This window comes from Pseudochaenichthys georgianus, chromosome 1 (assembly GCF_902827115.2).
Source record: "Pseudochaenichthys georgianus chromosome 1, fPseGeo1.2, whole genome shotgun sequence".
Lineage (NCBI taxonomy): Eukaryota > Metazoa > Chordata > Actinopteri > Perciformes > Channichthyidae > Pseudochaenichthys > Pseudochaenichthys georgianus.
This window is the reverse complement of record NC_047503.1, coordinates 26,543,662-26,571,093: the sequence shown is the minus strand read 5'-3', so window position 1 is coordinate 26,571,093 and position 27,432 is coordinate 26,543,662. Positions and strand designations below refer to the sequence as shown.

The 27,432-nt window shown below is 42.6% G+C and overlaps 1 protein-coding gene across 1 annotated transcript in view; it reads left to right on the top strand.

The window, feature by feature from the left end:
* Positions 1 to 27,432, top strand: part of zcchc7 (zinc finger, CCHC domain containing 7) — a 55,438-nt gene that overhangs the window by 16,210 nt on the left and 11,796 nt on the right. The window contains exons 4-7 of the mRNA XM_034080897.2: positions 20,904 to 20,950; positions 21,361 to 21,498; positions 21,611 to 21,781; positions 24,654 to 24,689. Of these exons, the coding sequence (XP_033936788.1) occupies positions 20,904 to 20,950; positions 21,361 to 21,498; positions 21,611 to 21,781; positions 24,654 to 24,689 (392 nt within the window). The remainder of the gene's footprint in view (positions 1 to 20,903; positions 20,951 to 21,360; positions 21,499 to 21,610; positions 21,782 to 24,653; positions 24,690 to 27,432) is intronic.

The window sequence follows — 27,432 nt, the reverse complement described above, 5'->3', positions numbered from 1 at the left end:
TTCTTTTTAATATCATTGTAAATTAAAGATCTTTGGGTTTGGAGTATCGACTGACACAAATACAAGACCCTTATATCTTTGATCCTTCTGTAGACTGAATGATAAATCAAGATAATAATTGTTTGAAAATTGCAGTTTAGTTGGCACGTGTATCATCTTCTCATGGTACGAAATGGTAAAGTATATCTATTTAAAGGATGAAAGCAGTATAGGATGAACATTTGTAAGCAGTACAAACGGTGATATACTTTTGATTATTCGCCCATTGTTTCTGCATAGCTGGTGTAGGTTAATAAGTTCTTATTTCTTGTTCTAGAGAATATGTTTCACATGCCCTTTTTTTTTCTGAAGAAATGCGTCGATACAATCAGCCTTAGGTAGATTTCTTATCACTGCAATAACCTTTATATTTATAACCGAGGGCTGTTGGAAAAATAAACAATTGATTTCTGGTTTTATGTGCCATGCCATGTTGTGTGTGACTCCTGTAGCCCGGGAGCCCAGCTAGTTTTTCACATTTGTGCGAGTGTGTGAGTAACAGGTTTGCACAACAGTGACTAATAGTATTTGTACGCCTAAACCCCATCTCAGCATCACCATCAAATCACATTCACTACACTTAGTCTCCCCCTCTCACCCTACAGAAATTGAATCCTTTCATCCTCTTTCTCATTCTGACTCCCTCCTACACGGTGTCACTTGTTCACATACTTTTACAATCTAATCTTTTTTCACTCCATCACATATGTTTTGTTATCAAATACATGGACACACATACACGCCGATGCACACTCAGCCTCAGGAGCTATCTGTCGCCTGGCTGTACAGGGGCAGCTGTTGGTGGGTGGATCTGTAGGGACAGTGGATAAGGGAAAGAGAAAAGATAGTAGAGAAAAGGGGGATGAGCGAGGGCCGTCTGCCTGTCCGGCAGCCATGCAGCAGCAATCAGATGGAACAACAGAGAAAAAGCAGGGCTTCCCAAAATCCAGCTCAGTGCCTCTCCCACCCGGAGGGTGTGCGTGTACATGTCCGTGAATGAATCCGGGGTGTAGGCGGGGTGTGCTGAAGCTAAACTTGAATCGTAAGTGGTTAAACTTCACTCAGTGGTCACACTTTTTTTTTTTCTTCTTTCTCTGTTGCTCCCCCCAGTTCTCTCATTCACTATTTTGTCACCTCGGTCTTGGTCAGTGCACACCAAACTTTGTTTGAGGCTTAGAGAGCAGCTCTGGCTTGCTATCGGGGTGGCCGATCACATCAGAGTGTGTGTTGATGTGTGAGTGTGCTTCAATGAAAGTCGTGGTGAATTAGAGAGAAAGGAGTGTGTTTTTATGTTTGTACCCAAAGGTTAACTCACAGAATAAGAAGGTAAGCTCATTTCCTCTCCTCTCCCTTCCTTAATCTTGGTGTTCTCTCTGCTGTTTGTTCTTTACAGTTTTATCATGCAGTCTAGATTGCCTAGGTATAAAACACAGTTTTTTTCCGCCGTGTGTGTTAAAAGCAGTAGTATGAGTGTGTTCACTCTGAACCTTCATATGTGTGTGAATGAGTAATGCTGCTTGGGGCCTGAAGCTTTTTCCCGCAGCTTCCTGCACTCAGAGACCTCAGTTGGCCTTTGTATACGTTGAAGTGTGTTTAACCCTAACTCACATGCCAGTGTACTGTACAAGGAAAATATGGATTTAGCTTGCTTCTGTGTGGTTGTGGGCATCGGGATTGTAGAATTTGAATACAATGGCCTGTTGAGTACCAGACTGTGTGGTGTGTGTGTGTGTGTGTGTGTGTGTGTGTGTGTGTGTGTGTGTGTGTGTGTGTGTGTGGTGTGTGTGTGTGTGTGTGTGTGTGTGTGTGTGTGTGTGTGTGTGTGTGTGTGTGTGTGTGTGTGTGTGTGTGTGCTATAGGTGGGAGTGTGCTATAGGTGGGAGTGTGTGTGTTGTGGGCGGGCGCTGCAGAAGGGAGGCATGGATAGGATCAGCTCTTATCTTGGCTGCCCAGTGCCACACGAGGTGTAACGCCACACCCACACTACCACACAGTGTGTTTGAACAGGCGCACACACACACACACACACACACACACACACACACACACACACACACACACACACACCATAACATTGCTGTGCCATAGTTGGACTTGTATTATCCAGTTTTGACAGAGGATATGCAAATTAGATGAGACTACTGTGTAGGCTTAATATTAGCGCATGCAAAAATAAATTGTAGAAATTCAGTTGAAAGCCTAATGCTTTCATTTAAAAAAAAAATGCATTTGATTGAACAATCATTTGATGCCGGCAGCCCCAGAAATGTAATGACAACAGTAATCTGTCAAATTAAAACGGCAGTTTCTTTGTAATATTGAAAATCCCCATAGTCAGCGGTCGTGTCCATTATCGTGTTGAGAGTGAGGTTTACTTATATTAGTCAAAATAAAATCTGATTTTGGCCTCTACGTTGTAATTTGCCTACTGAGAGAATGCACCATGCTCATCATGAGGCTTAACAGATTGAAGGCTCTGTGGTAGTTTCGATAATTATTTGGCATCCATAATAATGTCTGGTATATATCCTTTTGTGAAAAGTATATATTGTTCCTTTGGATTGACCTTCATCCGCCTAGATATCAACTTCACAAAAAGTATGCACAAACAGCTAACTGGAAAAATAAGTCCATCTCATTTCACTTTTTATTTTCCTCCATTGTTCATGTAATTGCTGAACAGATCCACTGTAAGTTTAATTCTGTCAACTGTTTATTCCCTTCTTTACCTTTAGACCCAGGCCCTATAGTTTTCCCAGCGCTTTCTTTTAAAAAAGTGAGGTTAATTAACACAAGCCAACAACCGAAGAAAGGTGGCAGTATACATTTAAATCAAATCATAAATCATGTGAAACAGCACTTCCAAAGAATTCTGTGTGGACGGTCATACGCGGGGCTCAGCGTCAGACAGGGAGAAAGAGATGAGAGTGGGTAAGCTAAAGTGGACGAGACAGGCCTTGAAAAGGATCGGCCACGGTGATGCTGTCGGTCAGAGCCGGTTTGTCTCCAGTCAAGATCTCAGAGTGGCTCAACACTGTTGGATATCGGTCTGCACACGCTGACATCCGCCGCTGTCTGTCAGTCTGTGTGCGTGGTTCTTACAGTCAAACCTGCTCAGATAACACTTGACCTGCTGTGGCTCCATGCAAAAACTGCTAATCTGGTTTCGCTAGTGTATCTCAAGATAAATGAAACAGCTGTTTATCTGTTTCAGATTCATGACATTGGGACATTTGAATCGGTTTGTTTGAAGCTTTTTTTACGCCAATTGAGTAGACACAGTTGATTCTGAATTAAATGTATGTATTTTCAATTGATATTGGTTTCACTTTGGTTTTGAGAATGTGATGGTGTATTTTAAATAATTATAGAAATGTAACTTTATTGATGTTTTATTGATGGTTTTCCTTCCTCCTTCACATGGCAGAATTAATATAAGATAATTATGCTATTAGTTACTGCAAACATGTGTGCTTCTGCTGTGACATTATGTACTTCTCTCATGCTGTTATGCAGAATTTATTTAGACCACTTTTATCTGCATCTGGAAGAGACAAGCCATCCTGTCTGAAAGTACTCTTTGTCAAAATAATTTATGAAAATATCTAAAAAAATTCGTGGAAACTTACAGTAAAAAACACCCACAGACATCTGCGGTGGCGGTTGCAGGTGCTCATTTGTATTAATGTGACTGTTTGTTCTTCTGAGTGAAATAGAGGCCACATTTAAATATAATCTAGTAGAAAACATTTCGGCTAAGCTTGCAGACCGGGCAGCATGAAAAAAATATTTCTCTAGATGGAAAGGATTTATATTTCATCAAATCTCGATAGTTAGATTATCGATGAAGATATTGATGGTATACGATGATGATAATATTTTGCATTACAGAAATGAGAGAATATTTTTGAGTGAAAGTGAAGGTGTGATGCCAGGTTGGACATTGTGTTTATTGGAGTGTGAAGGTGTGTGCATTTAAAGACAACAGTGTGTGTGTCTGTGAGAGCCGGTGTCAGCCTCACCACGCCTGAGGTGAGCCCAATAACCGTGCCCTGGCCCACTGGAACGAAGTTTCACCGTCTTTAGTTCCGAATAGAGAAAAGAATGTGACATAAAATGAAATAGTTTTCAACATTGTACGGTTTTCATGTGAAGCTGTGTTTTTTTCCCTGTAATTTTAAACGCCAAAGTAACTGCCGAAGGCGTCACAATGAACGCAATGTTTATTTTCTTTTTTAAAGCAAAAACACACAACCTCCTGTTCTCAGTAACTGTGGCCTGAAGGAAGGGGTAATACACTGGAGACCAGAGGGTCCCTACTGTAGTTTAATGTGTAAGTGTGTGGAGGGGGTGATAGCATAGGGAATCCAAGTCTTCTTTTTTAACCTTTATTTAACCAGAATATCCCATCGAGAGCAAGAATCTCTGCTCTGAAGAGACCTGCAACAGACATTGTGCCCTGAAGCTACAGGATAATACATCTAGACAAATACTCACATACACTTGCTGAAACACTCTCATGTACGATTAAATAAAACTTCTAAGCCTCGACACCTTAATCCCGCTTGGTATGTTGCGAGGACAGCGCAGTGTGCGACTATAATAGTATTTAATTTGTCCTATTGTCAAGCGCCATTCAGTTTTGGACTGAATTACGCCACCTCTTCGTCGTCTTTTTTGCTCCCTTGTGCATTCACCATTTCATTTTTCTCCTTTTTTAGACGACCTGAAAATAAGGGCGGGAGGGAAGGGACAGAAACTAGCGGAGAAAAAAAAAATGTCAATTACAATTACCAATAATAATCATTATAATTAAGCAATCACTTAATAGGAAATCAAATTATTATGGGGGGTGACAGTGGGACAGAGGGTGGTCCCGTGGGACTTTATTAATTTATTTTTCCTTTATTTGGCCGGAGAACTTTCCCCTTATTGTCTATCCTTGGTTTCTGGGAGGGTTCGTCAAGAGGGCTTTATTAACTGGTAGCCTAGGGTGGTGATATTTTTGGGGGGGATGGAGAAGGGGAAGGGTGTGGAGGGATATGTATTAATATTAAAACGTTTTTGGGATGAGGAAGAGGGGCGAGCGGTTTGAGTGAGGTAAGGCAGCGAAGGCAGTCACAGATCCACAAAATCACCCCCTCTCCCCTCGGCTCGTTCTTCTCCCCCTTTTCATCGCCCCACTTCTTCCGCGAGCATCGGCACTAGCTGAGCTCTATTGGAATCAGAAGTTCAATTTAACAGTCAACAGGATAAGAGGGAGAACACACAAACACACACATTTGGGGTTAGTACACTTGCTCCGGTATGCAAAGGGTTGACTAATAATAGCTGGGCAATGTTTTTCACAAGGTCCCACAGGATGGGTGTGGGTGTGTGGGTGTGGGTGGGTGTGAGAATCTTGGCAGTATACACAGATACACAAGTGTGCCTGTTTAGCAGTTTCCTCTCCAGAGGCTCCTGGCCGATCCAAGGCTTCTCCCCATGTCTCTTAATTAAGGCTCTCGTCAGACACAGACCAGCTGGGCCTGGTCTGGCCTCACTGGCACTCAACATATTTCAGTCAATCGAGACCTTCCCTCCTCCTCGTTCTCTCGTTCTCTCTTTCTAACGCTCTTCTAACTTTCCCTTCATCTTTCCTTGTCCTTCGTTTGTGTTTTCTTAGTTTTATTTTTTATATTCTTTAAGCTACTTTTTTGGGTTGTCTACTTGCTATATATTGATGCACTTTATGTGTTTACAACATGTTAAAGCTTAACTGCTTGACCATTCTATCATACCTGCTAGGGCTGATCGATATATCGTGTCATGGCGTAACCGCGATATGCGCATGCGCGATATTCACACCGCAGGGACGTGCGGTTTTATTAATTTCTTTTTTCAAATGCTAACGCACTTTAGCACAGAATTCAAAAATAAAGATACCCTTATTACTTATCGAAACTGCACATACAATATATCCGATTAAAACTGAGACTCCACAGATTATTTAAGTATAGTATCATCACTAAGCGATCCGATCTCGCGACAGGGGAAGCAAACACAGACATCACAACACGTACTTTTACGGGAGATCGTCTCACCGTAGCTGTCAATCTGATCAAAAGACGTGTTCAATGGCATTAAAACGAGAAAAAACGTGGCTGAATCGGTTGATCCATAGGTTAATAATGTATCTGTGGCTTTGAAGCAATTGTTTATAATCCATTATTCCATTTTTATGTAAAAATCGGAGCACAAAAGTTAGCTGCTAATGGTAGCTACCAGAGTGTATGCAGCTTCCGGTTTTGGCTATGCGTCACTCTCACTCCTTATTTGTCCATGTGTTGGTGTTTGTAGAACTTCCCCTCGATTCCATTGGCTCTAGCGGTTATAAAGAGACTCCAGAAGTGTTTTTTTGTGCTAAATCTCTCTAAAAAGGTCAAATGTCACTTGTTTTGCATCAATCTTGATACAGGGTACTTATTATATGTTGTACTTTGGATTCCTAAGGCTTTTAGTCTACTAACCCATCATCCAAGGGTAGTTTTCACTATAAGTACAACATAATTTTTGGACGGACACTATAATTTACATAATTTAATTACAGGTTTATCATTACTTTGAGAGAAAAGATTATTAATGTAACCCTTTTTAGAAGGGAAGATATGGTCATTTGTTCTGGGAATGTCATTTTCGAGCCTGAGACCTGAAAAACAGGCTCAGTGCTTAAGTAGGTGAATTAACTCAAACACCTCATGTTACAATTATTTTGCTGCTTGCTACAAAAGGAAAACTTGCTTGGCTCTCATGTCAGGGGTACTTGAGTGAGTGAAATGCAGGCTCTGCATGCACAGCAAACCACCAATCACAATCATTCTTGATCAGATCACAGCAGGCCCCGCCCCGCTAGTTTGCAGACCATCAAAACACTGGTAAAAAATGAGCGAGGCACAGGAGAACAATACCTTAATCCGGTTAAATATAGTTAAAAAAAACGCAATATATATCGTAGGGGGAAAAAAAATCGCAATGTCAGTTTTTTTCAATATCGTGCAGCCCTAATACCTGCCTTCAATAAAGCACTAATTAGGAGTCGCATTAGGCGTACCATTAGGAACTGTGAGTTGCCAGTTAATAGGCCCTTAAATACCTGTCTTTAAGTGTTGGCTGGAACACACTGAAGACTTAGGCTGGAGCCACACGATGACGATAACACAAACGGACCAACATCGATATCAAAAAAGTCTTCCGTCCACACGCAATAGGCACCAGAAACATGTCCGTTCACACGAGACCGCTCGAAAGCGCTGGAGACGCTGTAGTACATATGCCGGGCCTGTAAGTGGCGCTGTACTCCTGCCACGCATGGTTGCCATGGTTGCCCTTCTGTTTATTCTCCGCTGTGGACGCTTTGGCTCTTTTTCTCCGTCCCCGAGGCAAGCGTTTGCTCCTGCGGTAAATCTCTCCGGTAGTCCACCAGCAGATGAAAAACACCCACCTCTCCGCCTCTTCCAAGGGACGAGGGGACCGTGCGGCAGAGTTCCTGTTAGATTTTTTTCCGCCGGTCAACATGTCCATTAAAGTTTAAATCTTCCGGACAAAATTAGAAAAGTGCCGGTCAAAGGTCTTCTTTGTTATTGATAACGACTCCTTATAATAATATAATAATAAAAAACGGAGCCTCTCTTTTCCTCTCCCTCTTCTGACAGCCCAGCAGCTGATCTCTGAGCAGGAGAGGTGGGCTATTGCTTCAACGTTATCAGAAAATGATCATATAGGCGTAAACACGGAGCCGTTTGCCCCCCTCAGAGCGTTATCGTTTTCTGCGTTTCCATGTCGGCCTTGTGTGGCCGAACCGTCTATCTGATAGTGAACTGTAGCAGATACGACCGTTATCGTCCTCGTGTGGCCGGGGCCTTAAGCAGTTCTAATGGGAGGCAAATGCCAAAACTTAACAGATGAAATGCGAATCTTTTTCTAATGATAAATAAACTGAAAGTAAAAGTCCTGTATCGGTCAAAAATTAAACCATCTTAAAAAACTCAATGATGGTGTCTTTATCAATTGCCAGATGAACCATACTCATTATGATTTGGGAAATCTTATTATGTTCAACCTATTTACACACATTTTCAGTGGTTGAAAAAAATGGCTTGAAAAGTAACTGGGAATGTTAAAATATGGGACGTTTAAAGTCTTTAAATGGCCGTATACTGTCATGCTTGCACTCACAACCCAACAAATGCTAAGATGTAGCCTGTGTCGAGCACGATTCAAAATGTCATAAAAGGATACATTGGTGTGATCAATGCGGTTATAAACAGAGTTTCGTTTATTTGCGATTATATATAAAAATATTTCTATAGCGAGCACAGTAGTAGGGTGTCTCCAAAATTGTACATCAGCTACATCCATACTCCACCTTTCTTCCCCGACCCCTTCAGCTCCACCCCTCCCTCCCTCCATCCATCCCATCTCTTTATTCCTCCACTCCCATTTCCAACCATCCTTCAATACAACAACAACACCAAGCCCTGGTTACGTGGCTGTTGCTATGCCGGGCCTGCAGGTTCAGGATTCCTGCCAGAGGCTTTCTTGAGATAATCCAGCGCATATCTGGGATCTGTTTGAAAGGTGTCACATCTGACCGGAACCACTGTGTGCTCATTCTGCATATTTACACTTTCTAAACGTGAAAGATCGTGATTTTCAGTAGAGTAATTGTCCTTTGTCGGAAAAATGCCCCAGCGTTAGTATTTTGGGGTGTCTTGCTTGCACATATATGTACCTAGTTTATAACATGTGTCTATGAATGAGGTTTAAGTCTTGGCTCGTGCGTGTGCTCCTGTGTGCACGCATGCCTGTGCATTAGCACACCTAGGCCGCCCCTTTATCCGGGGGATTATGGTTAAATGGAATGCTGAAATCCTGGCGGCGAGCGACCGATAAAGCTGAAGTCGGTGTTGGGAGAGAAAATTAATTATTCAGGATAAAATCAGAGCGAAAGGAGATAGTTACTAACTCGTTGGGGAGTTTAGTCATTGATATTTCGGCGCTTGCTTCCAGACAACAAGCAGAGTTCATCACACGCTTAATGTGAGCCTGTTTTGTGCATTTGTGAGAGTGTGTGTGCTCACACCTACGAGCAGGGCTTTGCTAACTTTTAAAGGTTTTAATCAGGGATCCTCAAATCGAATAGCATTAGGTTTCTATGCAGTCTTAACATAATGACTTGGCTTTTTTCCCCACAGCGGATCAGGGTCCCCTAAAGCTCCTCTTATTCACTTTGATCCGATTTCTGTTTATTAAACGAGATTTAGAAACAGTCTTGCCTGAATTAAATTAAATTTTCACAAAGTTAGTGTAGTAAATATTAAAATCAGATATTCAATTTAAGGAAGCACATTTTATTCCAACTGTTTGAAATAACCCTACCAAGATAGTGGAAGTTTTTACATTTCTGTAAGTATTGATTTGAAACATATTGTCAACAAAAGCAAATATAAATAAATATATAAATATATTATAGGCATAAATAAATTATTCAGTTTTTTCAAAACAACTAATCGAATCATCTTTAAACGTCCGTTGAAATAAGGATTTTGCTTAAACTAGTTACATGATGTGATCTATATTTGATTTTTTCTAAAACATTATTTGTTTTAATAGAAAATCCTAAAGCTATTGTACAAAAAGGTTATTTTAACAGACATGTTGGAAAATAGAAAAAAAATGTATATCAACTCTTGATGTTAAATAGGATCCATGTAAAACGTGATGACAGGTCCAGGAGTTTGGGATTTTAAGAAATAACAAACTGAATGGTTTCAAAACACACAAACCATTTTAGAAATGTTTTTTTTTGCCCAACTTACCACAAATAAACCGCTTTGAGATGTGTTTCTTTACTTTCTTCTTCTCTGGTTTTGCCTTCATTACATTACATTACATTGCATTTAGCTGACGCTTTTATCCAAAGCGACTTACAATAAGTGCGTTCGACCAACAAAATACAAACTTGAAGAAAACAGAATCATATAAGTACATCAGGTTTCATAGAGCAAAAACATTTCAAGTGCTACTCAACTGGCTTTAGGTAAGCCAGTCCTTTATTAGTATATAAGTGCTTTGTTAATAGTTCTATCGCTCGAAGTGGAGTCGAAAGAGATGAGTTTTCAGTCTGCGCCGGAAGGTGTGTAAGCTTTCTGCTGTCCTGATGTCAATGGGGAGCTCATTCCACCATTTTGGAGCCAGGATAGCAAACCCACGTGTTTTTGCTGATGGGAACTTGGGTCCCCCTCGCAGCGAGGTGCAGCGAGCCGTCTGGTTGATGCAGAGCGGAGTGCACTGCTGGGGTGTACGGTTTAACCATGTCCTGGATGTAGGAAGGGCCAGATCCATTCGCAGCATGGTACGCAAGTACCAATGTCTTGAAGGGTTTCTCAACCCTTTGGGTCTAAATTCATGTCACTCCCCAGTAACAACGCACTTCGACCAGAGCAAACCTCATTGGACATAACGGTGTCATTTAGATGTATTAACACAGTTTACCTACAGTGATTTTTACAACACACAAAAAAAAAAAACACTCCGCTCACTGTTTTGGGGCCATAGAATGGAAACAGGGATGAAGCGTAGATTATATCGTGATTTTCCCTTTTTAAAGAGTCCTGAGTGGTCAGTGTTACAAATAAGATGCAAACAAATAACCATCCCTGACCTTACAGGACTTTCTGTATCCAGACAGATTTGTGTGTGCGCGTGCGTGCAGGTGAGGACATTTTCTCCTCTGAGTGAAGACTGATCAATAGTAATTGGGTTGAGTGTCTCAGGCCTGGTTCTCTCCTTTGTACTGTGGGCCTTTTGTAGGCTGACACTGGGTCAGAAGAGAAAGGGGAGATGCGAGAGAAAGAAAGGGAAGAAGAAGTGGGGAGACAGAGAGAAAAGGAGGATGTTTGCAAGTCGACGAGCATGACCGACTCCCTCAACCAAATCTCCGGATATTTATTCAGCATTACTCACTAATCTAAAAAAATCTTCCACCCTTTCTGTCTCTCCTCCTTTCTTTTCTTTCACACTCCACATTGGAGGGATGAGATGTGTGTGTCACCTCTTCCTCTCTTTCTCCCCCTTGCTTTCAAACACAAGCACACTCCCAGAGTATCTCTCCATCCTCCTCGCTCGCTATTCTGTCTCTTTTATGACTTCCATAAAGGCGGCGTTGTTGTGAGTGAGGGCGGTGAGCTCCAGCGGTATTAGCAGGGAGAGAGAGAGAGAGAAGAGAGAGAGGAGGGCGAGAGAGAGGGGGGAGGGCGAGAGAAGAGAGGGATAAGGATAGAAAGGAGGATTATTAAATCAAGGAACAGAAGAGGGAAAAGAAAGGGTTAGTAGAAAGAGAGGTCAGGCAAAGATGTAGAGTATGCCATATGGGAGTGGCCAAGTGGCGAGTTACAGGAATTCATTACTGTTGTTGCATTAACTACCATGACGTAAGAACCTGTGTGTACATGCATATGTGCAGTGATAGCTCACACACACACACACACACACACACACACACACAACACACACCACACACACACACACACACACACACACACACACACACACACACACACACACACACACACCACACACACACACACATCAAATTCACACCCTGGCAGGCAGACTGCCTGTGCACCGTTGCACGCTTGGACAGAGCGTTATGTGGGAAACCCTAGAGTTATATTATTCAATCCAAATTCAAATGGGCTTGTCAGGAAAGCTCCCTTTTTTATTACCTGTCAGAAAAACCAAGGGATGGACGAAGCAGAGGGGAGCAAATTAAACGACAGTAAATAAGACCCCCTATCTCTCTCTCCCCTTACCATTCTGCCCACTCCTCCTCGCTGTATTGTGAAGGCACACAAACACACAGATTTTGACAGCATGTTGTTGTTCGGCTCTATCTGTAGTTTACCTTATCCAGGTTTTATCTGTCAATCAAATGCAGAAGGACCTTATTATTTTAGCTCATGTCTGAATCAAATCTCCAGCCAATATTAAATCAAATGAGACAAAAACTGGATTTGATAGTAAAGGAAAAGTCTGTCAGATGTTTATTAAAATGGATTTGATGCATCTGTGACATCTACAAACAAGGAATCATGGGAATTTGGGAAAAATAAATCACGGTAAAAATGGGGAGAAAGAAGACCCTGAGGGGAGATGAAGGGATTTCTTAAGGATGAGCTCTGCTTTTGGAAAAGAGGGGGTAAAGTGCGGTGTGTCCTTCGATAACACACACTCTCACACACACACACCCACAGACACCGAACAGCCTCCTCCCGTCTTGCCCTTTTCAGCCAGGCATAACCTCTGCCATCTGTCCACCCCCCCTTCCTTTCCTACCTCCTCCTTCTCTGCTCTTCCTCTTCTTCCCCAAGCCCCCCCAGACCCCCCTCTGTTAAATTAGGGTATTATTTCCCCACCTTAACTCTCTGATGGCATTCAGAGAGATGTGGAGATTTTGTGTTTTTATTATCAGTTGTCTTAAGCAAACAGTCAATGTGTAGCGTTGGCCGCTGGTTTAATTGTATCATTATTCATTGTTAGACATGTAGAGAACTAGAAATAAATCTAATAATAATCTTAAATAAAAGTGTTAAGGTGTTTTTAAGGCAAAAGAGATAGATTGGAAACGACATGCAAAAAGGTCTCTGCTTGACTCTAACTGGAGACATTGCAGTTCATAGTGAAAAACTTAAACCTAATAATCTACCACTAACCAGGTGAAAAGGACAGCTGGATGTATTTATAAACTGTATTTGAATGAAGTGATAAAAGAGCCATATTAGGAGCCCCACTTCTAATCCTCTATTGTTCTTTGTCTGTCCCCTGTCCCACAAAGGGGCTGCTCTAATTAAAGACTAATAATTGTATTGTTTTATAAAGCCTATAGAGACAGAGATTCTGCTCTTCAATCATTTACTCTCCAATGTACCCGCCCATCGTGGGCTATCTCGCTGGAGGAAGTCCATAACCCACTCTTTGTGTGTGTGTGTGTGTGGTGTGTGTGTGTGTGTGTGTGTGTGTGTGGTGTGTGTGTGTGTGTGTGGTGTGTGTGTGTTGTGTGTGTGTGTGTGTGTGTGTGTGTGTGTGTGTGTGTGTGTGTGTGTGTGTGTGTGTGTGTGTGTGTGTGTGTGTGTGTGTGTGCGCGCGTGCGCGTGTGTCATACAGTAGGATGAGGAAGGAAAAAGCCAAATCTAAATTAAAACTTTAAAGCACCATTATTTAATTACCCCTAGGCTGTGGATTTGAAGGGTGTGTGTGTTGTGTTTGCTCTTGCAATCCTGTGCTGCTGTCCAGGATTATTTCAGTTTTCAATTTGCCCTTTCTCCTCTGTGCATGTGTGTGTGCAATTGTGTGCATGAGCATTCATGTGTGTGTTTGTATGTGCGTTTGACTACAGTGTAACCTCGTATTGGTTGCCCCCTCCCTTTCACCTCTACCCACCACACACACACAACCACAGACATGCAATGCGCGGATGCTGAAGCGCCGGCAGATAAAAAGGCATTATGGTAAATTCCACTTAATGACACATTTTTAATTTGGGGAACAGGGCTTGCTGAATGGAGCTTAATTACCGGGGCCAAAGATCCCTCAGAAAAATAACCCCCTCGACATGCCCAACCTGCCCGATAATGGAGCGCTCCACAAAATGCCTCAGATTAACCAACGCCGTTTATCTCCCCCTTCCCACCCCCCTTTCTCTCGCTGTATAATAACAAAAATAACAATCATGAAAATTCTATCTGCCTCCCAGCCCCCATCACCCCACTTCCCTCTCCCGTCTTTCCGCCCTCCCGCCCACTGCCTGGTTCACTCCCGCAGGAGGAAATTCATCAAAATGAAATTGAGGTTGCAACTCACTGGTTTTATTCAAATATATTTGCCCCTTACAGACGCTACGTGATTGTGTGTTAGTGTGTTTCGCCCAAAACACTGAATAATGTGGTCAGTTTTATCAGCATTACTTTAGGTGCTTACAAACACAAGTATGAGTTTAGCCTCAAAACACTTGTTGGCTAGTACGCTTCCCTGTCGTTGTACTGTGGAGACTGACTTCCCGAGCATTAGGAACAATGAATTGATTGAAACAAATGTCGTTACTAGTACAAAAGTATACTCTTCTTTAAAAAAAAACAAAAAGGGACCAACTTGTTAGACTGATACAAAATCTCAACTATAAGTATTCAACTTTAAATAAGGGTTGCACAGACAATTCTAAAGATAATACATTTACTGACAAAAAGAAACCCAATCCTCATAATTCAGAAACCTGTTTAAATTTTACTTTTGATGACACTATGCTTGATACAGATTCAAAAATTATATTTCAACAGGTTTTAGAATATATCAGTTTTGTGTATCCAGGTAATATCCATTCCAAAAGGAGGGTTTGTATTTAAGTTATTCTTTTAATCTTAATAAATATATTTTACTACACAATGTTAGTTAAACTATCACTTTTTAAAGACAGATACTATGTCATTATTTGATCGATATGTCAAAATGAAAGTTCCCAAGTTTTGTGGCCTAGGTAGCTAGAGAAGAATACATTTTAAATAAAATGTAAGTAGTAAAAGAGCTTTTTTGTTTTTGCTGTGATGGGTTGGTGGGTACAAAACATCATCAGCATGTTTTGGTTAATTCAATTAGTCAAATTTGGATTCAGCCGTTTTTGAAACATTGATGCATGCTTTGGTGTGTCAGGAGTGTGTGTTTTAATAAGAGCGGCTAGGATTATCAACATTTAGGGGGAGATAAATGTTTTGTTTGAATTGAAAATCTCCACTAAATAGAAAGCTAGCGGATATTAAAACAACACAATGACTACCTTTGAAACCCATTGATGTTCACTGGCTCGGTTTTGGATAACTTTTATATGGAACCGCAGTATACCTGCACACTAACACACACACCCACAGACATACACACTCACTTTTGTTGGCCTTCTCTGGTCCCTGTTGTTGTGTACCCTGATTGGACCATGTGGTTGCCATGCGGTTGCCAGGCCGCGCCCCTGCTGTGTGGTAATTGGTGTCTGTGGTATTGCCGCGTGGCGACGGTACTTTGACTGACAGGTTTGGCCACCTGCCCTGCCCTGGCTGCCAACATGGTGTGGAAGGGGGCAGAAAGGAGGGGAGGACGTGGCATGGGCTGGCAGGGGGTGAACACTCGGTTTGTCATGCGGGGGATGGATAATCAGAGACGGGTTGCGATGAAATATGAGATGGTCAAACATGAAGCCGATTCAACAGGAACCAGGGTGATGGCATCTGTTTTCTTCTCCCCTTTCTTACCAAGCTGCACCCCCCAAAACTCTGACCAGAAAACATGTTTATCAGATCACCTTTTGAAGATTGACTTAATATACATGCCAGTCTGATATGTCAAGGTTGCTGTCAAAGAAGCTTGCAAACGGCAATCAAGGTTGACCTCAAGCATCATGAAGCACAGGCCAGAAAGAGTTCTTCGACCTAACCAGTTGTAATTTGGTTGGATTGGTATACATTATTTTCAATCATCGTATATTGAGAAGTTTTCTCTATTGTCTAACTTGCCCAGGTTCAGCATCCTTTTTCTTTACATAATTTTATGGATTAATGTCCTCCTCGTTATATCAACTAAATAAACCTAAAATTGAAATGGTGTTGGTCCATTGGTTGCCATGTGTTGCAAGAACATACAGCGGTTGCATACACATGATGCCCAGTGTTTATGGGAAAGACACAGATTAGCCAATGATTTGCAATAGCCTGGCGAGCAAACATAACAAAATGAGGAAAAACAATATATTGGCTCGGGCTGGGTTTGAGTTTGAGACACACATTCGTCAAGTACCAATTGGGTTCAGTCAAGTCAGGTCCTAGTCGCCTCCCTCCCCAGCTTCAGATCTGATTTTGAACTCGAAAAATAACTACTAAATGTTTTCTCTATATTCTTCTGAATAGTCAAACATTTAAGTTGAAAGGTTTAAATGAAGCATCCTGTGATTTTGATAAGGAGTCCACAACATAAATCCATCTTCAATGATCAAGACTGTTGGTTCAACAGTGAGTGAGAGTGTGTGTGTGTGTGTGTGTACATAGACAAGCATTCACACATACATTCAAACACTGGTGAAAGAGCCTTCCATATGCGGTGTCACCTCACCCGGGCAAAAAAAACTCACATGCACAGCACACTCATGCCTCAGTCAATGGTGTAATATATTGCCCAAGGACACTTCAACACATAGACTGATCAAATCACCCATCGTTTGATTAGTTGACAACCTTGCTACCCGTTAAGTAAATAAAGGAATGTTTGCCACAGTTTGAGAATGTTTTTAATTTGACTCTCTCACCTATATCTCTCTAACAGAGGTAAAGGTGGAGATGGGCAAAGAAACAGCATGTATTTAAGTCGAATGAAATCTGCAGCTTTCATCTATAATAGGTCTATTCAGCTATTGATCTATTCGCAGCATGGCAAATATCTGCACACAGTCTCTATCTCCTTCTTGTTCTGCATCTCATTTCATCTTCACTACCTAATTTGCCCCAGTCCTCCACTGTCCTCCCTTTCCCCTCAAACACTCCTCTACCTGAATGCTCTTTGCTGTCCGGTGGGCTTGATATTCAGACAGCTCCTCTTTTGTTGTGTTGTAATGTGCTCCATGGCCCATACCAATGCATCCTCACCCTCCTCTCCCTCCCCTCTCTTCCTCTCACTGTTCTTGTTCATCTGACTTGTTCTCCTGCTCTCTTTGCTATTGTGTTTTACACCCTCGGCCAGACTTTTCTGTCACACAAAAGAGGCGTAGAAAAGCTACGGGTTTGTGTGCGTGTGTCTGTGTGTGCGTCTGACTTGGCCAACCTTTTGGTATGTTTAACCTCGCAGAGGGCAAGGCTGCAGGGCAAGGGTGATGTCACAAAGGAAGCACTTTTTTGTGCGCGCACACGACACACACATACACAGCCTGCACACTCCCGCCCACCCCTCACCATTGTCATGTATAGTGTTGCTAATCCGACCCTGTCGCTTCAGTATCAAACATAACCGCCATTTGAGGGGGCAAGGCCGTTTCTTTCACTCCTATTTTGTGTAGGTGTGTGTGTGTGTGTGTGCGTGCGTGCGTGCGTGCACTGGTTGGTGTGTTAATGGGCCTGGTCAACAGCGTGGTACAATGGGCAGACTGGTTTGGGATGCCTGTTTAAGTGTCGGGACAGGGAAAGAGGGTTTGGGGCAAGGCAAGCCTGACTTTGATGTTACTGGGACAGAGGAGTAAATGGCTTGTAGACACACACACACACACACACACACACACACACACACACACACCACACACACACACACACACACACACACTGTGTATGTTAACTCCTGACCTTCCCCCTCTTCCTGTGTCCTCTAAAAACCACATGTTAGCAGGCCCAAAACCAGCCCAGTTTTCTACACAAATCATTTTCAAGCTTCTTCACAGTTTGCATGAATACATACAAATATATCCTTACAAACACACACACACACACACACACACACACACACACACACACACACACACCACACACACAACACACACACACACACACACACACACACAACCACAGGAAACATGGTCACAGTTATTGGTTGTCAGGAGAGACCCCGTTACAAAATGTGTGTGTATTTCCCAGTCTCATCCCTGGGTTATCACATTTCAACCATCGTGCCTGGACAGCCTGGCAGAATTATGCTGCTTGTGGTCCCCTATATTCGTGTGTGTGTGTGTGTGTGTGGTGGTGTTGTGTGGTGTGTGTGTGTGTGTGTGTGTGTGTGTGTTGTGTGTGTGTGTGTGTGTGTGTGTGTGTGTGTGTGTGTGTGTGTGTGTGTGTGTGTGTGTGTGTGTGTGTGTGTGTGTGTGTGTGTGTGTGTGTGTGTGTGTGTGTGTGGGTGTGTGTGTGTGTGTGTGTGTGTGTGTCACCCCAGGAGAGCTGGGTGTTCATGGTTCATTAGCCCCACGTACACTTGTAGTCTGTTCTCACTGGTAGAAGGGACGGATTCAAATCACACACACACACACACACACACACACACACCGCACGCACACATACTCTGTTTTGTTCTGTTCTGCCGGCTCTGATGAACTGGCACGCAGCCTCCTCCCCTCTCCTCCTCATCTTCTAGTAATCAGGGTACCTATGAGACAGACAGGTAGCATCTGTCGCCTTCTTTCCCCTGATCCTTCCCTCCCTCTGTTTCTCCGTCTCCCCCTCTTCCATGCCATTGTGTCGAATTTCCCTCGATGACGGATTGATGTGATAATGTACAACTTGTCCCGGAGAATGAAAACTTGTGTGTAAATTGACATGCTAAGGAACGTTTTCTCAATTTCATTTTCTGCTGATTGTTTGAATACATGTGGAGATCTTTCAAGACTCTGGATCCTGGTTTTCCTCAGATACTTATTCCCGACGCATCACATACATTTCCTTTTTAGGATTTATTGGTCAGTTGAAATTGCTACAGTGGACATGGCTGAGGCCTCTCTCCTGCGTCCGTTCAGCTGTTTGGAAAAGGCGCTGCCATCTGCTTATTTAGCTCCTGACTCCTTCAGATCAGTTTGGCCAAGATGAAGCAAGCAGCTCTCGTTTGGTTTTGAGCGAGGCCTCAAGGCTGATTAGCATATTTTCACACCAAGTGTGCAGACAACAGACCCCCACCCCCCCCATGTGTGTTTATTCCTCGGCCGTGACAAAGAGCTTCAACCTTTATCCGTGTGTGTGTTGGTGAGATGGGGGGCCCTTAGATTAAGGGAAAGCTTCCTGCTCTTATTTGGGAAGTCCCCCTGGGAGACGCTTTGGAAATGACTTTCGTTGAGTCACTAACGCCTACTCACACACACACACACACACACACACACACACACACACACACACCACACACACACACACACACACACACACACACACACACACACATACACACACGCACACACACTCACACTCACTCACGCACACTCACGCACACAATCATTCTTAGATGAACTTCTACTCACATATACACACCTTCACCCCTGCCTTTTTTCAACAAGCTGCCCAATGACTGGATGCTAGTTGTTGTGTAACACTTACTACACGTGCATGAACGCTTTCAGAAACACACACACCACACACACACACACCCACACACACCACACAACAGTACACACCACACACACACACACACACACACACACACACACACACACACACACACACACACACACACACACACACACACACACACACACACACACACACACACACACACACCACACCCACCACACCCACAGAGGCCCCCCAGTCTGTTCATGGTTTAAGGTAGGTAGATGGAAAACTGTGGTACACTGATCCTTAGCTGACAACATGCAGTCAATTTCATAGTAATTTAAATGATCTTTCAAGGATGATGCCAAAAATGGCTTGTTCCAGTTTCGCTCATGTGTGGATTTGATGCTTTCTTTGTTTTATGAAATATATTTAGCATTTAAATACATCACCGTGGGCTTTGTAAATTGTAGTGGACATTTTTATTATTTTCATTTTTTGACCAGACCTTAAAGTGAATTATAAATAAACAGTTACTAGGTACTAACTAATTCCGTTTAATTTGAACAACTTTTGTTACATATTTTTTCTTCCTTGGAGATGCTTAAATGATGTATAGGGGACATTTTAAGAGCATCTTTTGAGAAAAGTATATGCACTATGGTGGCTTGTACACGGTCTATGGTCACTGGTAGGTGTATTTAAAAAATAATAAAGGTTTCAATCTGCCCAAATGAATCAACCCAGAGCGCAAATGACGTTAAATTGATTCATTTTTAGAATCATCCAAATTAGGGTCACACGTTTTTGCTCTAAACTGTACAGCGTTGAGTTGCTTGCAAGGGTGCTGTGTGTTTGTTTTTTGAGGATCAAGGTCGTGGCAGAAAGAAGCCCCATCCAAACAGCAGCCATTTTAATTTGTTTGACGGGGAAGAAAGGTGATAACCTCACTCACACCCGGGGAGGAGTTGGATAGAAAACAAGGAGAGGAGGAGAGAGAGAGAAAGCAAAGTAAGGAGGGCTAAGCTGAATTGTGATAAGGTGGTGGATAGAGAGACTCTGAAAAGAGAGGAAAGAGAGAGAGGTGAAAAGGAGACTGTAATATTTGATTATGGCTCAAGGCTGTATGTTTGTCCAAAGGCTAAAGACTGTCAACCAGCTAATCGTGGGGGTCGATGGGTGGGTGTGTCTGTGTCTGTATGTGTTTGTGAAAGCATGCGAGTCTGTGTGGGTCATTGCTATCAGCACATAATTTATGCTGAGTACATGTGTCTGTGTGTTTCTGTGTGTGTGTTTGTGTGTACGTTACAATGTCTGGATGTCAGTTACAGTTCTCTGGGCCTGAGGAGAGTACAGGGGCATCCCTCAGGGCGCTGTTAGTGCCACTCTCATACAGATGTGCTGGGCTGCCACTGTGTCAGTTTATGTGCGTGTGTGTGTCCTTCTCTTACAGGAAACTGAACTTACTCCTCAGGGTTTAGAGTTCTTAATAGGGTTGGATATTTTCTAGAATGTGTCAGCTATGGCTCTAAATCTTGTTGTATTGAGTAAAAAATTACAACAAATGTTTAATCATTGGTTCTTTTGAATTCAAATTAAGGAAGGCCTCTTGATCCTTACCTTTTATCATTTCAAAATCTTCCCATTGATTACATTGATTGTTGTATGTTTATGATGAGTGGTTTTCATGAGATGCCTTTTGTCAAACATAAAAACACCAAACGTGTATACAGTTAAAATGTAAAGTGACCTTGTTGTAAATCATTTTTTCTGTTCTACCAGATGCTGAAGAGAAGGCCAGCTGGTTGGTTTCGTCAAAGGATAAGGACGTAAGAGGACATCAGTATTTTTACAGTGATTTGTATATTTTGACATTTAGCCACTTTTCGTTCGATGGCTTTTTACAAAGTAGTTGGACTGGTGGTCTAAATGGCAGCCATTTTCTGCAAACCTTTTCTGAATAAAGGCAGATGTGTTGAGCCAAAACTTATTTTTAGAATAGTGCACAGTTCAATTGTTTGGATAATTAGGACTGTCTGTTTTTTGGATATAAGCCAAAGTAATATGTAAGAAGTAATGTGTGATTTCTATAAATAATAAGTATAACAGTATGTATTATATATTGTCACTTACTTTTGTCAGTCACAAATTTGTTTGGAAATACAATTCTAAGATGTTCATGATTTTTCTATACACATTTTAAAATAAATAATGAGAGTATCAACTGTGTATGTTTCAGGCTGGGATCTATAACAGAGACAAGGGTGCGAGAGCAACGGGGCCGCGGCTGTCAAACCGATACTACACCGACAAGAGCGTCCAGTGTAGAAACTGCAGCAAGAACGGACATCTCTCCAAGAACTGCCCAGAGTCCAAAGTCAGTTCAACTCAGTGCACCGTAGCGTGTACAGCTTATACACTCTGATGAGTACCAATATGTAAAACTACTAACTGTGTTATGTGTGTTTTTTATGTGCGTGTGTGAGCAGCAGTTGGTGCCCTGCTATCTTTGTGGAACCCCAGGCCACCTGTCCAGTGAATGTCCCAACAAGCACTGCAACAACTGCGGCCTGCCTGGGCACCTCTACAACTCCTGCAGAGACAGAGCGCACTGGCACCAGAGCTGTGAGCGCTGCTTCATGACAGGCCACTCAACAAATGTGATTATAGCATTTTATTTTATTAGGTTGGAATTAAAATAAGAAAATAAAGCTCTGCACATTTGAGTCCAATACAGGCATGGAGGAATAAAGTAAAACTCAAATTCATTTTGGCAAATGGTTGAAATGATATGGAAACATACTATATGTTATTGTTGAAAATCTCATTCCATAACCCATGGCCATTAATCTGCTGCTGTAACAGCCTCAACTCTACTGATTTGTAAACCTAGCTGAAGGGATTTTCTCCCATTTGTTGTAGCGGCCAGTCACTGTAAAGTTCCCATAAAGCATTTTAATGGATCTTGGTTTGTCCATATGAGCATTGTGATATTGAGACAAGAAAGGTCCTTTCCAAAATGTTGCAACAAAATTGGCCTTATGTTCTATTTTATACAAGGTTTTCCAACACGATGTCATTGGATTTAAAGAAAAATAAATACAAAAGCAAATAGACAATGAGGACATACGTTTCATTATAAAAAAGAAAGGGAATTAAAGGAATGCATTGATCTTAATGACAATTTGTATATCCATTACCTACCCTGTGTTACTTGAATGTGTGAAGAAATTCTTGTGAAAGATAGAATCTGAAAATGAAAAACTTTTGAAAATAATTGTAGTAACGGCAAAACTATATAAAAACATCTGTTTACAAACTATGCAAACCGTACTTTCTACGTAAAACACTTCTGCATTAACCACATGCATTTTCAATTGTTTTCTCATTTTTCAAGGGCTGGCAGGGTCAGTTACTGAAATACAAATAATAATTTGGGGATTGGAGTATTCCTTAATGTATTTCGGGAGATTGAATCAACTTGATGCCACAGTATGAGGTCAAATGGTCTCAGATGATGTGTGTGTGCAGTAGGCTTTGGCTTGTCGTGTTGCAGTATGAGAACAAGTTGAAACACCAACAATGGCAAAAGTATGCTTATACCCTCTCCATTACCACCTTCCCCCCCCCCTATTTTTCCCCCCTCTTTTTCCCCCTCCCTCTCCAGCACACTTTCTCTCAGTAATAATGAGTGACCAGGGGTCAGCACACGCTGCTGTTCACATTAATTTATACACTTCAGCAATTACAGCTTAGTTATGTCTCTGCCATGCTGCATATTCCAGATGTGGGCATGTGCTTGTGTTGGCATTCAAGGGTGAATCTAATGGCCATCAATGACAATTATCCCACCGCAACGTTCATTACCTTGCCCATTTACACTAATGCCGTAGAATGGTGAACCCTGTGTGCATGTAAGAGCTTGCCTGTGTCTCCCCCACCTCACCCTCTCTCTCTTCTCCGCCAGTCAGTCATGTTCTGTGCTCTGTGTAATGGGTGAGTAACCAGGTGAACACGAGAGGGAGAGGGGAGACCAGGACACACACCGCCCATTTTTCTCTCTTTCTCGCCCTCACTCTCTTCCCTTCTTTCTCCCCTCTTCCTATGGATCTTCATCTTGTTCTTCCTCTCTCCTTTGCATATTGTTTTCAACAGTAAACAGAAGTGCAAAGTTGTCTGGCATTGTAATTACCCTTTTCTTGGAACGCATAACTTTTTTTCTTACACACACACAGTGTCATTCATGTGTGTGTGTGTGTGTGTGTGTGTGTGTGTGTGTGTGTGTGTGTGTGTGTGTGTGTGTGTGTGTGTGTGTGTGTGTGTGTGTGTGTGTGTGTGTGTGTGTGTGGTGTGTGTGTGTGTGTGTGTGTGTGTGTGTGTGTGTGTGTGTGTGTGTGTGTGTGTGTGTGTGTGTGTGTGTGTGTGTGTGTGTGTGTGTGTGTGTGAGAAAGAGAGTCAGGTCTCCGTCCCCTGGGCCTTTCTGTGTCTCTCATTAAAGACAGACGGTTGACGGAGCGCGAGTGTGTCGCTCGCCTCGCCTGTCGCCCTCGACAACAACACACTACCCCAGCGGTCTGGAGGGAGCGAGCAAACGGGAGGGAGCTGGTGTGGTGGGGGGTTGTTGTAGAAAAGAAAGCTAGATGAGAGGTGGAGAAGGATACAGCCATCGAAATTCATATTTGCCCATCTCTGTATTCAAATCTAAACCGCTCAGATTAAGCCAGAAATGCACGGCGTTCTTTACAGGCTTAAAGATCAGGATTTGAACAAACACTTTCAGCCAAATAGTCACTTTTTATTGTGACAAGAATTTGCACATCATGCAAATGTGTGTAAGAACTTGTTTAGTTTATGCAAGCACAAAAACTAAACATTCCTCACAGCACTGGCTTAAATCTTCCTTTCCTTCTCTCACCCGCTCTCTGTCTCTCTCACTCAGTAGGTGTGTAAGTAGATAAATCTTGTTGCCTGCAGTGACTGCGGCATTTTCAATTTCCCAGTGGGAAGTGGCGGTGGTTGGGAAAGGATGTCGGAACGCTTAAGGAACAGCGTGGCGAAGCCCCGGAGATAATGCTTTAGCCACACAGGGACAAAACAACTGACTGCCTTACTGACTGACTGTTTGACTGACTGAAGAGAGACACATGGAGGGAAACAGGCTGAGAAATCAGGGCGATAAAGCTTTAGTGAAAGACAGAAGAGACCTGAGGAGCCAAACAAATGACACCATGGCCTGCTCTACAGTATTTCTTAAGGCCCTCATTTCATTTCCCTGGCCCTGCCTCTGTCCTTTCTTTGTCAATCAGCATCTCTGTAATATTTGTCTTATTCTGCCCTTAATATCCTATCCTATCTATATCTGTGTGTGTCTCATAAATATTTGATACGAATATATGCAGTTTGTTTTTTATGACATTTTCATTCCCTCCCTTTTTTAAATCGGATTTATTACTTTTTATGTGCTTCTCAAATGTGCGTGTATCAGTCTGTATATTAAAGACCATATTAAGTGTGTTTTTTTTCTCTCCTCAGGCTTGTCCAGAGATCTGGAGACAGTATCACATCACAGTGAGTATTTGACCACAAAACCAACGCTGTCAGCAAACTCCACACTGGTGTTTTTAAATCTGATCTGATCCCTTCCACATCTCTTTATGTTTTATGAAGCACAATGATAAAACAAAGTGAGGTCTTAGTGCTGCTTGTATTCGCTGTCAGCGAGAACAAGGCAGGTGGACAAAGGGCCTTTTGTAGATGGATCGAGGACCGCTGACTAGACACCTGAAGTTGATTGGGAGTTTTTTTTTTAAACAGGAAGAACATAATAGTACATTCCTGTTGTACTCAAAGGTGTGTATTTAGAAGAGCAAAGCGTCTGAAAGGTGAGGTGTTACAAATCTTCTTGTGTTACACAGTTCCTTCAGCTTTTACCTTAAAGTCCCATAATAGATGCATGCAAATGATGCACATGCTTTTTACATTTCATAACATTAACCCTATTACAATGGTAAAGTTAACTCCTTGAGATTGTACCAGCAGTTTGCACCCTATCTGTGTCCAATTTTGCTAAATCCCCGTGGAGTTCTGTTCAGAGTCCCAATTAAAAGCAAAGAAATGTAAAAGAACAGGGTGGTGGAGGTGGAGGTGGAGGGGATGACTAAGCCAGCAGCACACCCGCCCTGCCCCTCACAGCCGGGGACACTTCTTGAATCTTTTTCAAGCAGAACCTGCTTCATCAGAATAGAAATATTTTAAATCTTACTGTAGTGATATGCTATAACCAATATTCATTTCTAAACTCTTCAAGGACCACACACTATTCACTCTGTGTTTTCATTTACAGTTTTTGGTCAACTTAAAGGAAAAAAGTGAAGTAGTGTCGTCGTGCAAACAAAGCTCTTATACGGAGTCTCGGGTGATGACCATCACATTACTCTCTCAATGGGCTTTCTTCAGTGTCTTTAAACGTCTACTATTAAAATCCACCGAACAGTGATAGTGATTTGAGGAATGTGACCAGAACCAGATCATTTTAATTTAACATGTGGATGTTCCTAAAAGCCACCAGAAAAAAAGTATTTTCCATGAGCATGAGGGAAAGGTGTCTCACGATCACTCAGAATCAATAAGTCAGTTGTGAATGGTATTGAACTCGCCCTGTAGCAGAGGTGTGTGTGTGTGTGTGTGTGTGTGTGTGTGTGTGTGTGTGTGTGTGTGTGTGTGTGTGTGTGTGTGTGTGTGTGTGTGTGTGTGTGTGTGTGTGTGTGTGTGTGTGTGTGTGTGTGTGTGTGTGTGTGTGTGTGTGTGTGTGTGTGTGTGTGTGTGTGTGTGTGTGTGTGTGTGTTCTTTATCCAAAAACTGAAACGATAACTAGTTTCATTGGCTGCTTATGTATGTATTTGTGTGTGTGTGTGCGTCTGAGTGAGGGGGCGATATAGACCTCAGCCTAAGAGAAAAGAGCAGCTTGTTTGTCAATTAAAAGACGTGATAAAGCATGAAATGGGCTGCCAACGCCACTCGGGACGAGGGAGTGCGAGAGAGGGAAGAACAGTGTGTGTTTGCATATATCTTGGCGTGTGTTGGGGGAGGTCTGTCACTCTCCTCTATGGAGATTAATTAGCAGGGGCTGTCTAATGAAAAGGCAGCATCGTTAGCGCAGGGTAGCACGGCGGGAGAGACGCAGGAAGGAGGAGGGAACGGGAGAGAGAAGTTCCAGGGGAGACGCTGGCAGAGAAGATGGGAGTTAGTTTAATACTTGCTCATGTGTTGGTGGGGGATATTTTTCTTTATAGAGTTTGAGTTTAAACCACGGGAAAAAGGCAAAGATGCTGATGAAGGAGCACCGACAAATATCTTTTGTCACCTGGCAAGATGATGCAACCAACTATTGTGTGTGTTTGCGTGTGATGCTGTGCTTTAACGGGTGGAGGATTGTGACCCAGGTCTAATTGAAGTATTTAAGCCATTTAAGCACTGGGAACAGAAGGTCGTTACAGATCCAAACTGGCATGGGGGTTAGGGGCTCGCACAGACACAAACACACACACACACACACACACACACACACACACACACACACACACACACACACACACACACACACACAGGGTTCCTTCTGTTTAAGACAGCCTCATTTTATTCATGATGCTGCTTATGACCCTGAACTCCCCAATGTGAGATGAGGTGTGTGTGTGTGTGTGTGTTTGCTTTGGGAGATGTGGCTCTGTCACCTTCCGCTGGGCTCAGCCAGGTGTGAAAAGGCATTCTGTCAGACCTCCCTGCTACTGGGTCCATTTATCCTGTGTGTGTGTGTGTGTGTGTGTGTGTGTGTGTGTGTGTGTGTGTGTGTGTGTGTGTGTGTGTGTGTGTGTGTGTGTGTGTGTGTGTGTGTGTGTGTGTGTGTGTGTGTGTGTGTGTGTGTGTGTGTGTGTGTGTGTGTGTGTGTGTGTGTGTGTGTGTGTGTGTGTGTGTGTGTGTGTGTGTGTGTGTGTGTGTGTGTGTGTGTGTGTGTGTGTGTGTGTGTGTGTGTGTGTGTGTGTGTGTTGGGTCCGTTTATCTTCTGTGAGTGTATGTGTTGTCTGCCTGCACCTGGCCCTCAACTAACAAACTCCTCCAAACCACACAGTATAGACCACAAATCCCTGGGGCATTTACTGAGAAAGTAAGATACTGACACACATGGACACACAAATACCCACACACACTTCTACAAATATATATAGAGAAGTAAATGGGGTAAAAAGCTATCCACACAACATTTTCATCTTGTCTGTGTCATATGGTTTTGAAGAAATTTTTACACAGAAGTAAT